This window comes from Podarcis gaigeae (genome assembly GCF_964106915.1).
Source record: "Podarcis gaigeae genome assembly, chromosome: 3".
Classification (NCBI taxonomy): Eukaryota; Metazoa; Chordata; class Lepidosauria; order Squamata; family Lacertidae; genus Podarcis; species Podarcis gaigeae.
In genome coordinates this window covers 36,799,078-36,814,137 of record NC_139680.1, presented here as the reverse complement: position 1 = coordinate 36,814,137, position 15,060 = coordinate 36,799,078, and the positions used below count along the sequence as shown (strand labels likewise).

The window sequence follows — 15,060 nt, the reverse complement described above, 5'->3', positions numbered from 1 at the left end:
AGTTTAATCTAAAGTAAATCACGTGGTGTTCAATGATGCTTACTTCCTAGGGAGGGAGTTTGGGGCTGCAAGTGGAAATCTTCTCATCTACTGTATTGCTGTATCTTCTCATCAATACTGTATTGTATTGTTTGGATATGAAAATTACAGTGTAATTCTATACCGACCTATTCAGGAGCAAGTCCCATTAAGATCAATGGGGCTTAATCCCAGGTAAATGGCAATAGGATTGCAGCCTGGGCAACCACTCTTTTTGCACACACTTCTAAATACTATACATATACTTTATTCTTTAACAATGGGGGGGGATGCATCTTACCATTGATCTTATCTAACACTCCAAACATATACACACTTATCTGGGAGTTAGGCTTACTGAACTCAGTGGGGCTTATTAATTCTGAGTAGGTATGTATATGACTGCAATTACCCACATTATCATTCCATGTGTGAGATAGGGCCTGATTTACATGCAAAATTCAATTTAAGCTTTTTCTAAAAAATATCCTTGATGCAGCAAATACGATCGCAATAATGTCAAATACGTAGCTAAAGGATGTTATAAATGAACTAGCAAAATATTTTGTGCTTTTTATGTATAGCGGCTAGCTTGTGGGTCAGACTAATCCACTAGGTTCTTAGCCATATGAACAGCACAATACTTCTAAATGGGGAAAAATAAGAAAAATGGTAGAAAAAAACAGAAAATAACACCTAGCTAGAATGAGAGGGAATTAGAGCGCATCCAGACTTTGGCTTGTGTCATGTTCCTAAAAAGCACAGGTCCAAGCGGTTTCCCACTGCTTTCTAGGCATGGATCCAAGCAGTTTTGCCCTTGCCCTGCCCCTTTCCCCCAGAAAACCCACTCCTTGGTGCTAAATTGGAGCAAACATCAATCCAGAAAAAAGTCAATTGACCTTTGCTCTGACTTAGAAGTAGAGATCGGCTTTCCTCCAGGGGAAAGTAGTGGGGCAAGGGCAAGCCTGAATAAGACCTAAGGCTCATCATTAAGGATTCTTTGCAGATAGTATTCAGATGTTTATGTTTATCAAATACTCTACCTAAAAGATATAATGGGCGTCTCCACCTACACCAGCAATTGTACTGATCATGTTTAATGAGACCCAAACAGAAACCATGATATAGGCATGCATCGACAACGGTTGCCCATAGAAATCTCTCTTGCTTTCAATATTCCTTTTCTATTTGAATTCTTGTTTCTCAAGTGTTGATCCTTTCCCATCCCATATTTTTCAGCATGAAAAACTAATCTAGGTCACACTTCTGTTTTGAAGAACGGACTAATCTTGTGATACCATGAAATTTATTTGCATTTCTAAATGGAAAAAGAAGGACTGTACCGATCTGTGTGTTTCTGGGGTGGGGGAAAAACTTGCATTTTTTATTTTCTTAACTTACCATATTCTCAGATAATTCACAGCAAGTCTCTTGAGCAGCAAGACTGGGATTGCAGTATATTATCATGCAGCCAACTTCAATCTGTTTAGTAAACACAGAGGTGTTTATCAGCTTTATAAGGTAATCAATCTTGACACATCTGAAACCTCTGTGACCACAATCCAGCACAAAATTAAACCACTTGAACTCATAGAAATGAATGAGATTACGTACGCCAAATTCTATTTTGGGTTGTAAACTCAGAAAGCACATTACAGTGTTTCATTTTAAAATATTGTACTTGCATATATTATTTGTGAACACAGGAGCAGCCCACATAATCTAATCTGATAATACAAAACACAAGTATATTGAGCCAAACACAGCTATTATTTATACTGTATAAATGAATATTGCAGTTTCCTACATTCCTTTGGTCAACTTACTTGATTTTTTTTAAGGATATGTTTCAAAGCTGGCAGGTATATCTCTACAAAACACGCTTCTTTGATTTTTTTCTAGGAGGAGTGCTACCTTTATTTACAAACTCATCCACTTTTAATACTAGTAACAATATAGTAAAATTATTTAGGACATGACTTTGCCCCAGGTACCTGTCTGTTCCAACACTAATACATGCAACTGGCCTGGCAATCCTCAGGGAAGAGATGGTACTGCTACTTCCCTGTTCCTTTCTAGGGTGGAAGTATGAATCTCTGCTAGATGGCAGGGCAGGAACACTTGGTCATTCTGAACCAGGGTCAGCTAAATCAGCTTCTCATAGCCACAGAAATGATGCTGGACGGAGGACAGGAGGTTCCAGGATTCTTGGCATGGCTGACGTTTGCCAGAGCTGAGAGGACAAGACATGTCCCACTGCAGCACAATAAAGTTATGAAATGAAACCTTCATATATATTCCTGCCCCCTCAACTGCTCAAAGTAAAGGTTGGAGTTTAAACAATGGATTTAGCAGCGTAAGATTACAGGCTGGACTTGTTTTCCTGACCAGGGAATTGCTTGGGGATGGGCCATTATGAAACAAAGACAATTAACCCATCAAGAAAGCTGTCAACAAAGGCAAAAGGCTCTCTGCAGGATACAGAGTGGGGAGACCCCGCCCTGAGCTCGGAGTAATTAGCAAATGACAATCCCAGAGTTGGGAGGGGGAAGTTTCCAGAATTACAGAGTGGAGGACATAAGTAAACAGGAAAAAGGTGTCCCTTTTGCAAGGGGGCACAAGGCAGGCAGTCTGTTTTATGCTTCAGAGTGGGTCGGATATGATGTTTGGGGTCTCTTGGGATTCAAGGCTGCAGCAATGGCAGGAAGAGGACCCTCAAGGGTGCAGCAATGGCAGGAAGAGGAATGTGAATGTTCTGCACTCTCTCCATCTAGATACAGGTTGTACATATGTGTAAAATAAACCATACCTCCTAAAGACACCACAGACTCTACTGTGTCTCATTGTCCCAAAAGGCAACACAGACCCTGGGAAGCAGGCCTGCAACCCCTGGAACCTCACACCACTTATGAAAACTGTTCATGTGTAACAGTATGAACAAATATTTGTTCCCCCCATGTACTGAATCATCTGCACAGCAAGGAGCAGAGAATTCTGTACACTGAGTTCGCTATAAAAATACTGGAATATATTTGAACTGCTTTGATCCTCTTAGAAAAAATAGTTGACTAGAGTCTTTTTCCGCAAAAGTTGCACATTACGCAAGAGTTTGCATGCTGCAGAGCAAAGTCTATGCATGAGAATTCTGAGACATTTATACAGTCTAAAAACAGATGGAAAGGAGTCAGTGGTCATGCACGAACAAAAGAATAGGACGGAGGGAATAAAGGGAATGTGAAAATAGGTAGTAGTACTCTCTTACTACAGATTAAAAAAAATGAGGCAATGTAAAATTTCAAATGTGTAATTTAAATGCTTTCTACATCCTACAGAGCTGGTTCACACGTAACAGTAAGTCACTTTAAAGCCATGGATTATGTGAATGTCCTACCATCCGTATGTAGCTCTCTCCTGCACCTGTGGCACAAACAAGCCATAGTATAGTTTGTCATGTCGTACAAACCCAGATTGTGGTTTGTTTTGTTTCAAATAAACCACGAGCAATAAGCCAGAAAGAAACCAATGTTTACTCTGAAGTTTTTTTCCGCATCACCACTATCAGGCCTCACCAACACTTCCATTTGCCCTGCTGCTGTCCTCCGGGAAAACCTGATCTTTAGCACTGAATCAGAGCAAATGTCAGTTGGGTTTGCTCCAGATTGACGTTTGCTCTGATTTAGTGCTAAATAATGAGTTGTCTGTGGGAAAGCAGCAAGCCAAAGGCAAAATGACTTGGACCCATGCCTAGAAAGCCCAGGAGAAGTGGGAAATCGCCCAGACCCACGCTTTCTAGGCATGGGGCAAGCGGAAGTACATGAGCCCTTGGTGTATTTGAAATAAACATACCATGACAGCCTAAATCATGGTTTGTTTGTGGCAGACACAGCATTCGTAGGGGTGGAGGGAAGCCACACAAGGGAGTGGGAGGCACGGTTCAAAATGAACTACGGCTTAGTGTGACATGGGAAGCAGCTCATTAAATGCTTTCTTTTCAGTGCTATACCCCTTTTCCCCTTTTGTGTCCTTTCTATTAGGCCATGTACACACACCCATTTACTCCACATCCAGTGCGCTCCCACTGCTGCTTTGGGAAAGCAGTGTACACACCCCATAGCTAACTTGTATGTATCCTGTCATCCCCCCCCCCCCCCGAAATAATGTGTCTTGGTGCATTTCTCCCCAAACCAGCTTCAATCCAAAGTTAGAAATAGAATGACTTAGCTGCATCTTAAGCTAGTAATGTGCATACAACAATAGACTAGGACCATAAAAAGAACCTGCTTGATCAGACCAGCATCCCCTTTCTCAGAACGGTCAAAAAGATGCCTGTGGGAAGCCCACAAGTTGTTCCTAACCAGTTTTCCGGAACACTTTGAGTTACATGCAATGCAGTCCATCCCACTGCCTATCCTGCACTGGCAAGAGGAAAGGTACTCTAGAAAAATGATAATGTGCCTATATGGAACCTGATATGTTAAATTGTGGCACCAGTTTGACAGTAGCAGGTGGCATGGTGTGGAGGCGATCTTTACCTGACCTTCCAGCAGGTGAGTCGCTGCTGCGTACTAGGATGGAGAAAGGAAGGAGTAAAGTGGCAAGGAGGACAGCATGGTGCAAATGCAACAACAGGAGCACTAGACTGCCTGCACTGTCATGTTCGCACTGCACTGACTTTGCCACCACTTCACGCCTCCCAATAAGGAGCAGTGATTCACCTGCCAGGAGAGCAGGTAACTATCTCCATCCCACGACCTCATCCGCTACTGTTGTTTGATCTCTTAAGACTCAGGTTTCTTATTTCAAAGGGTCCCAGTACATAACATTAATAACTTGCAAAGCTTTTCTTTTGTAGGGATAAATACGTTTTGATCACCCATTTTTATATCACTGAAATACACTTTCACAGTCAACCCAACTTACATCTACAGGCTTGCCATCTAAAGAATGGGTAGCAATAAGAATCTTCCCTTGAAAGTCCGTAGTAGTATTCTCATCAATCTCCCTTTGCTCAATTAAGCTGCAGTCCACATAGAGAGAAATGATCCTTGATTGCACGCTGATGCCAAGCTTGTGCCATTGCCGATCAAAAACAGGGTGGATTTCCCGACTTCTAAAGGTGTAGTGCAATGAGCCCCCCTGGGCGGACTGTGCAATGTACTCTACAATTTTTTTCGTACCATCAATGGTGATGTAAACCTGAAAAAAGCACAGTCAAATTAGAAGAGGTTTGAAACAATGAAAATGCAAAATAGCAAAGAACGGACTAAAAGTTCACACCTTATTATATGTTGGTAGGATGCAGAGAATCACAAGTGGAATTCTGTTTGGCCACTGGGGCTTCCTCATTCCCACTGCAGTCTCTTGTGCATTTGTGCACCCACACACATACAGCCATTCCTGAGGATCAAGAATTCTCCAGAATGGCACTGGATATAGTGTGGGAGCTACTGCTGGCAGATACAGGTAAAAATCACTACTCCCTGTACACAGCTGGATGTGTCTTCTACTTGTGCAAGAGACTCTTTTGGATCCCACCCTTGGACATTAAAAGTCTCCCATGCAGCTTTGTCATCAAGCATCAGTTCTAAACCCTTTATTGTTTAATTTGCTTTTTGTTTGTTACGTCACTATTTCACCACAACTCAAAAGAGAATTTCAGTTTCACAGCAATCCTGGGTGGCAGCTTACACACTTACCATGCCAGTGCTATATTACAGAACAGTTACTGATTCTATACATAGCCATAACAACAAAAACATCTTGAGTATACTCTGATCCCAGAGAGGAAAATATCTGCTTTCCTACAAAGCTGTATATCTATCACCTGACACTTGGGAAGGCAAAATACCATTTGTTCTAACCTGTGGCATGTTGTGCTGATCTAAAATTTGCAACAAATACCACCGTTCTCTTTTGCTGTTTCGCCTAACACGGAATGTGGCTGTTAAGAAATATTCCTCTGGAATCCCATTCGGAAACACTTTCCTACATGAAGAGATGGGGGGGGGGGGGGAGAGAGAAATGACAATTGGGTGAAAAGATGAAAACAAATGTAAGTTAAAATACACCTCTCCCAAGGATGTCCTCATGGATACTCATACAACTGTATGGTCTTCAAGAGACTGTACTGCCTCAAGAGTTGCATTTGCACCAAGCCTATACCTGAATGTATGTTGGCTCCTGTATGGGATTCATCACCCTAAAGTTCCTATCATCCCTGACCATTGGTCCTGTTAGCTAGGGATGGTGGGAGTTGTAGTCCCAAAACAGCTGGAGGGCCAAGTTTGGCCATGCCTGCCGTAAAGCATGGAGCGAGCCAGATGACACACAGAGGAAGCCTAAATATATTTAGGTATACAAGTGAAAGTTCAGTGCAACTATGAAAAGGCCAGCAGATGCAACCTGGATCACACAGTGCGTACATGAACAAACACACTTGACTAGGGCTATAACCTCATGGCACTAAGAAACTCCTGTGTAAGCAGAGATCCATTCTGTGTCATCCGTTAATTATCTGAAGGCTCTGAATGTACCCAAGGCTATCTGCATAAAGAGGGGGCTATTCCAGAAGTGCCAGAACGATGTATGAAGCTGCTTCTTTCCTTTCCCAGTTTAGGGAAGGGCTTGTGAAATGTTCGCTGAAGGCCAAAAGCAGGAAGCTCACATACTCAGTCATGTCTGCTGGCAGAAGTTCCTGTCTGTTGCTCCTTCACCACACCCTGCAGAGAGGACCTCTTATCTTTCACCGGGCAAATATTTTGGCAAGCTGCCCATACGCGCAGCACATTTATGATCAGACATTTAGCATTCGGCCCAGTGCAGTAGCACAAGAGCTACGCACAGCTTAAGCGCTATTTGATACGCAGGCCGTTCGCTGGCCTTCTGCCCAGGGATGAATTTCACCCCAAATGATCTTTGAATGCAACCTAAAAAAAAATAATGTAGCTTTTTAAATTCAAGACAGACAAATATGTTTTCTAACAAATTATTTATAAAACAAGTTAATGACAGGAAAATAATAATAATTTCTTTCAAGTTTTGGGAACATTAAAAACCACTCCCCTCTTCAAAACTATGAAGAATGAAGACTACTCCATCCCATATAAACTGCTTGGCCTGACTACTGCTGCGTGGATGTGTGTGTGCCTATCTATCTATCTATCATCTATCTATCTATCTATCTATCTATCTATCTATCTATCTATCTCTATCTATCTATCTATCTATCTATCTATCTATCTATCTATCTATCTATCATCTATCTAAAAAACCACACAAAAACCAAACCCTTGACTGTTACTGAGGGCACTAATATTGTTTGTCCTGTAGCTGCAAGAAGTTGCTTCCTTTCAGACATCATCACCAGACATCATGTACGTTAGAATTATGAAAGTGATATAATGCCATTTTCCCCCAACCAACAACAAAAAAAATCATATCATGGTTGCTGGAAGGAAAGCAGACATCCAGACTTCTTTGCTGCTGCTGCTGCTGCTGCTGCTTTAATTCAACTTTGATGAGGATCCATGCATGGATGCAAATAAATGAACAGCAAGGTGGAAACTGGAAACACTAACCAAGCAACTGCAGACCAGCAATACTGCCAGGGATGGAGAGATCTGTCAATTTCAGTTCTCTCAGTTTCTCAGTCCGCCACCCATCTTAAATTCATCCTCCACATTTTGCAGCAATTTGTGACTTGAAATAAAATTCTCCTGAAAATCCTTCAGAATTTTAGTGCAAATTTCTCCTAATGAAAACATTTTAACATGCAGTTTTGACGGATGTACACATTTTTGAAAGCAATGCATTTGTGCATGTTATTTTCACCATTATTTCTTCATTTCCAGTTTCCCTTAATGTGTATTTTTATAAACACTGATTGCCTGGTGAACCTACACTGCAAAATTCAAATAAGTGTGAAGTTTGAAGGACAGCAGTGTTTTTGCTTGCATATTGCGTCAGAAAATGCAAAACTGACAGATTTGGCCTTAAATGCATATGGAAACGAATTTCTCCTGCATCCCTACTTGTGACCTGCCAAGCCAAATGTGGCTAGTAGTAGTCATGTATTGTGACCTGCCAGGTGCTGGGCGGAACTCTTTGTTTTCTAAGAACACAGCAAGAGCCTGCTAGATCAAGCCAAATGCCCACCTAGTCCAGTTGTCTGTTCTCAGAGGCCAACCAGATGCCCATGGAAAGCCCAGAAACAGAACCTGAGTACCACAGCATCCTCTCCACCTGCGATTCTGAGCATCTGTTATTCAAAGGCATACCACATTTGACAGCAGAAGTAGAGCATAGCCATTGTAGCTAGTAGTAATCATTGATAGCATTATCCCCCATGAATTTGTCTATGTGCTAGGTAAGCAGCAAAACCTGGAAGTTTATAGAGCTTCTCCTGGGTGGCCACACATAGCTGACAGGTGGCATATGGCTTCATGGGTCACAAATTGTGCACGTTTGATACAGCAGAAAGCAGATCAAAGCATTAATGGTCCAATAAATGCCGTATAACATAAACAACCTTCTGCAAGATATCGTTTTCTCTTTGCTGCAGTGTTTTAACCTCTATTAGCCTATAAGGAGGGCACATTTATCGAAGAATTGCTGAACAAGCTTTCACAAAAATCTTGATTAGTACAGACAAAATTCAAGCAGGGGGAGGAAAGAGTTAATGGAGTGGAACATAAATTCAAGCTGAATATTACATCTCATTAAGGAACTCCAGCACAGTAACACACAGAAGAACAATAAAAAGCAAGAAACATTTAGAGAGAAAAAAGTGAAACAAAAGAAGTGTGGTTGCCCAGTTCCATATCTTACAAGCTTCCTGTGCTCCTCATGGCTCTGTAAGTGTGTGTGTGGAGAGGGGGATTATAAGGGGCATATCACTATAGTCTAAAGCAGGCTCTCACTCACTTTACTACTCCCATGTCTCTTGACAGTGCCTGGTTCAAGAGAAACACAACAGGGCTTTCCCCCACTGCTGATTCTGCTCTGCCATTTTTTATTTTTAAAATTCTCACTGTTTCATTCTAACTAAGGATCAGCAAAATAACTGTGTGAGCCATATACATAGTAAATTGTAATTTTGGGTTTCATCGTTGCATGCTTTTACCTATCAAAATATTATTTTCAATTAAGATCTTGGATCTTTACATCTTCATCTAAGCTATCAGAGAACGGTTAACAGACGGGGGAACACTAACACTAAATGGATATGCAAGGTTCTCTGGGTGAGATATTATGCCACTGGGTGCTAGTTGCTAGGAGCTGCAGGTGGGCATTAGGTTTGGGCAATGTTTCTATACATCGCCCAGGACCAGTTTGGGAGCCAGAGTATGATGGCTCCTTCACCTGACTCCCTCTACTGCCAGCATCCAGCAGAAAGAATGGCTGATGTGGCTCATTGTTCCCTCTGTGCTCCAGGTGCTGGCAGCGGAGGGAGTCTTTGCACTGCCAGTGCCCAGTGGGAGGAACAGGCTGTATCAGGCGCCAGGGTGAAACTGGTGCCACTCCTGCCAAGGGAGCTGGGGCAGTTTCACCCTAGCACCTCAGGACCAAAGCAGCTTGTTCCTCTGATTTTCAACATCGCAATATATCACTATATAACAATGTCTGGCTGGTGATACACCGCAATGTTGAAAAGCTGACCTCTCCCAGACCCAGTAGGCAGAGTATTGTTGCACTCATGAGTTCCCATGAGCATCTGGTCAGCCACGGTGAGAATAGGATGCTGGACTAGATGGGCTCTTGAGCAAGCTTGTCTTACGTTGTTATATTTCCAGTACTATCCTAGAAGGCAAAGGATGAGATACTGTATGGAAACACTTGTATATCAAGGCAGTGGAGATGCATGGAGATGGTTGATGGCCGAGATTTTTGATACAAATGAGCTAATCACCCTAAAGCATGCCAATTTTCCAATTAACCATGCCCTCACTGGTACTGCTGTAGCGTGTACCATCTGGCTAGGAAAATGAAATATAAACCGTATCCTCCGAGACAATCATAAATGACTGTTGCTTTACTGGACACCAATTAACTGGCTGAAAATTTACTTTTGCCTTGGCACACGCTCCCCCTTTAGAGACCAAAAAATTACCTACACTGATTAGGGCTTTGGCATACAGCAGCTATTCAACATGTTGGCTTAATACTCTCAGGTTATAAACAGAATTTTACACTGACCTGCCCTTCAATTAAGTAATTAGCAATGAACAGGGAGGGAAATTGTCTCTCCTTTATGACTGTCCCCCCCCCCCCCAAGAAAGAGTGATGAATCAATTTATACTCTCATGTCTGTTGATTCTGAGAGCCATCTCTTGGATTTGATCATGAACATAAGACTGGGAGGAAAATACATTTCTGCCAACTCCGTATTTTCTAAAGGGAGTGAAAAATTTCCATTTCAGTGCCAGGATAATGACCAAAGCACACTACCAGCTTAGTCTAAATCACATAAACAAACAGAACAGCTGCCATTTTGGAAAACCTCTGTTTATGAAAGTTGAACAGGAAGAAACCAGTGGTGTCCAGGACCACCGCCACCACCACTGACAGATGATGAGAGGCTGTCAGCTAAACTGCATACACATGCCCATTCATTTAAAGCATGTTTAAAGCACATATTCCCCAAAGAATAATGGGAACTGTAATTTGCCAATGGTGCTGGGATCGGTAGCTCTGTAGACACTTCCAAGTAAATATGCTTGGAATGCAAGTGCATTGTGTGGCTCTCCTAAATATAATGTTCCGGGACAACTTGGCCTGAGAATCAGTTCTGATATGGTTTTCATAAGATACAGGCCTTCATCTATTAATGGGTCATACAAACAAAAGGACAGCCACAGAATGGCATTCTGTTTCCAGCAGTAGCTGATGGTAACTTGACAAGCAAGGCATGATGGTGATGAACGTCGTCTGTCATCTGCTCTCAACATCTGGTACTCTCAGTTATGTGCTGTCCCAAAATACAGATGCTTCATCTCTTGCAATGATGATTAATGGTCATCGATAAGACTAATAAATGCTGATGTGTCACAAGAGCTAGAGAGCATGCAACAAATCCAAAAGTCCCCAGTTCAAATATTGTAACTTGAATGAACTCTGTAGGTACCCTTTGTAAAGCTACTCCTTCAGTCTCAATCACCACCACCACCATTATGAAGGATAATTGTACTGACTCACCAAACAGTGTTGATGTAAGGATTAACACTAGAAAGTGCATGTGAAACACTTTGGAGATGATATACAAGTGTTAAATGTTGTTGTTGACTTATCCTCCACAGATTTATCACAGCCATGAAAAGAACAATTCTTTTTATTTCCTATACCTCATACTATTTCTGTTTTGCAACTTTGAAAGTATGGGGTGAGGGCCATGTTTTTCCCCTAAATGTTTACATTCCCAGCAGAATTTAGAGCAGCCACTTTCTTTAAGAACAAATATGTATCAAACTTCAAAATACAATAGCAGGTGCTGAGCTTGCACCACAGTGTCACTGGTACATAAAAGAGCAGAATCGCATACATTTCTCTTAGGTATATTATTAGATTTGTCATTCTGTGCTCGGTGCCTAGAGAATCGGAGTTTGGTTACAGATACCAATAAGAGAGACTTGGTTCTTTGCCTCAAGCTTTAGCAAACCACACTTTTCATTATGGACGTCGCCAGTGGGAGCCCTGGAACTGGCCTATATATTACCCTCAAAGAGGAAGGATGGAAGAAGTGCATATGTGTATGTGTATGTGTGTGAGTGTAAGGGGGGGGGGGCAGGAATTGAAGCTTATGCTGGCATTTCTCAAAAGAACATAAAATAGAAGTTACAGATAGGTAGCCGTGTTGGTCTGCCATAGTCAAAACAAAAAAAATAATCCTTCCAGTAGCACCTTAAAGACCAACTAAGTCAGGACATTCTATACAAGATCTCAAAGTAGCTGTTTTACTACAAAGGAATTTCAGAAATAGACTGTAAAGAGAAGCTGCTGAATTACAACTTATCACCAAACTTAAAACCATGGAGAAACCTGGCCTGAACAAAGACCTTGGATTCTTATCTCATTATACATGACAAAGCCATTTTTCACCTTTTCACCCCTTGCTTCTTCCTGTAAGACCTATTGCAGTCGTTAAGAGTCGTCAACAGGCTCATCACAGCTATCTGCCAATCACCCATTCCCACCACCCTTCTGAGTAATACCCCTCCCCAACTTCTCACTATATAGAAGGGTCTGGAAACTTCTGTTTCAGTGTATCTGAAGAAGTGTGCATGCACATGAAAGCTCATACCAAGAACTGACTTAGTTGGTCTTTAAGGTGCTACTGGAAGGATTATTATTTTTTGTTATAAAATAGAAGTTGCAGGTTTCGACTCAGCTTTACTCTATGAACAGCTCTTTAAAAGTGAGGTCAGTGGCATGTTACAGACCTGAGTCACTGTCCTCCAACTGCACAATGGAAAGCAGAGCATCAGAGGCTACGGAGTTAGTCAGGAAGGTTTGTGGGAGTGGGGTCAATTTGTAGGCTCAATGCTTTTCGAAACATGGCAGTCAGTGGATGGGTCTGACTGGTTGCTACATCTGGTGGTGCAGAAAGCACCACACACCCATTGTACACAATGACAACAATTGTATTGAGTTAATCCGTGGAGAGCCCTGCTTCAGGAACAGGTGCTGGACTATGTTGGCTTTCAAGCTTTTCTAGTTCTGTGACTCTTTATTCGAGCTTTCCTAAGTGTTCTATGCTTTTATACCTAGCTATCAATAAACTGAAGACAGTAATCACTGAACTATAGGCAGACTTGGTTGCAGTGCTATTTTTGAGAAGCAATAGTAAGAGGTACCCATATCAGATTTAGTAAGGCAATCTTTATTTACCTTTTGGGTTTTGCTTTAAAAAGCACTGATGGAAAAAAGCTGCTATTTTTAAATCTTATGAACACTAATTCTTCCACACTGAATGAGACCAAATTAGAGTTTGTGATTAACTTCCGTATTTACAAGTATCAATGGGGCCTCTAGCTCGCTGAATGTCTTCCAGGAAGAGAAAGATGATCCAAGTTGCATTTCCTGAGAGTGAAGTGAGAGATGTTTGGCATTTATGGCAAGACATTTCTTCTTCCAGCTGACACCTACCATCACCTGTCACGTTACAAATAATTTGATGATCAGTGGCCATGAGGTTGGCGTGAACCTCTGTCCTCCTAGGGTGGGTGATGATGTCTTTAATGCCACCTTAAACCAGGACTCTGAAATCTTAGCCTTTTGTGTTTGCGCTGAGGATTCAACAAACAGAGGCATGATACTCATGGAAAGCTGAAGCTCCAAGGACCGAAAAGAATAATCCCTCTTGCTGACATTGTCAGCAGCAACACATTAAGGCACAGCACTTACAATGTGGAAAAAAAATTCAGACAACAAACAAGTGCCCTGGAGAAGAAGAACAAAAGAGCAGCGAGCAGCTAATAAGACCCAGCTGCAAGTCAGTGCCAACACAGGATATCTGGATGCAAATTCAAATGAGAATCAAGATCTGATGTCTGCTACTCAGAATAAGGATAAAGGCACAAGGAACTCTTACGTTTATTTTTATTTTCTACATTTTGTATACTGCTTATTCACAGTCATGTGTAAGCTGTAATTCAGCTTGCTCAAATGTTGTTTTGTTTTAATTTTAAAAAGGATAAATGCCATTCCAGAACAACTTTCTCAATGCGATCCTCTACATATAGAGGATCTGGGTTATATCCAGAACTAATTAGTCGCAATCAGGCCCTACATTAAAACATCAACATTAAAACTTAATAACGACTGAGAGATGTTCCACTGATTCCAGTGAACCTAGGTTGGATATAACCCATTAAAATTAAACTAAACATCTGAAAAACCAGATATTCAATACAAGAATAAAAATGCAGCTGGTTTAAAGCATCAGTTGTATTTGCAGTGGGGACTGTTGTGTCTATATTTGGTAGTCCCATGTGTATTGAATGTTAAAATTGTTTCTACTGCAGCAATGTGTGGGCAGACTCTTCAGGGAAATGTATGGGTTTGGCAGTTGCAGCAGCACCATTTATAATGTATTTACTGTATTTTTCAGTTGCCTCATGCAATGAACCTCAAGGTGACGTACAAGACAGCCCCAGGGAGAACTTCGTGCTCTAGCAGTCCTTGGGGTTTACTTCCAGATAAGCTGCATAGCCTGGTGCCAACCTTCAATTTCAATTTGTGCAGTGAACACAAATCTCGGAGAGCCACCCCCAACAAATCCACCCTGCTCCTAATTTTCCTTCTGTGCAACCCCTAACTTCAAAACAAGGGCGAAACCAAGATGTATCACAGACTCAAAAGCTGAATGACCTAACCTGGATATTTGGATGTCACAATCAATTTCAGGACATCACATGTTACGGGAATAGCGAACAGTATGGATGGCTCAGATGTGATAAATTGACTCTGAAGGTGTTTTGAATCCAGAAATGTATGAAACCACCAATGCTCCAATTGAATGCAATATGACTCCTGCTGAGGAAATTCAGAAAAAATACACAGAGCCATAGAAACCTACCCACATGGGCAGCATATAACTCATTGAGAAGCACTACCCAACTGAAAGCCAATGTTGATACTGTAGACAAGGTCCAACTCCCAAGAGACTGTGATCTACTCAAATTATAAAAATACTGATTGTGATCTACCCATTGTTATTGACAGGCAAAGTTGTTGAGCTTTCTTTAGGGGAGCCAAAGCTTTTTTTAGGGGGTGAATCACCAAGCGTCACGTGATCTACTGCGATCTACCACAGACGCCTAGCGATCTACCGGTAGATAGCAATCTGCCTGTTGAACATGCCTGCTGTAGACCAAACCATAATATGTTAGCTAATATGGTGGCCTAATTTGCACACTGTGCTGATGATATCACGTCATATCAGTGTCGATGCAGTTGGATCTGGTATGCCCAGAATTGTCACCTTGGTCTCAGCAATGGTACAAGAAAACGTACACTTTTATACCTAGGTGATATGAAAGGTGATTT

At 41.6% G+C, this 15,060-nt stretch overlaps 1 protein-coding gene across 8 annotated transcripts in view; it reads right to left on the bottom strand.

The window, feature by feature from the left end:
• COL19A1 (collagen type XIX alpha 1 chain) overlaps window positions 1-15,060 on the bottom strand; it is a 191,974-nt gene that overhangs the window by 137,576 nt on the left and 39,338 nt on the right. For all 8 annotated transcript variants that reach the window (XM_083730078.1, XM_083730075.1, XM_083730076.1 and 5 more), the window contains exons 5-7: window positions 5,880-6,003; window positions 4,939-5,214; window positions 1,420-1,500 (exon numbers count right to left, since the gene is read on the bottom strand). In XM_083730078.1, the coding sequence (XP_083586204.1) occupies window positions 1,420-1,500; window positions 4,939-5,214; window positions 5,880-6,003 (481 nt within the window). The remainder of the gene's footprint in view (window positions 1-1,419; window positions 1,501-4,938; window positions 5,215-5,879; window positions 6,004-15,060) is intronic.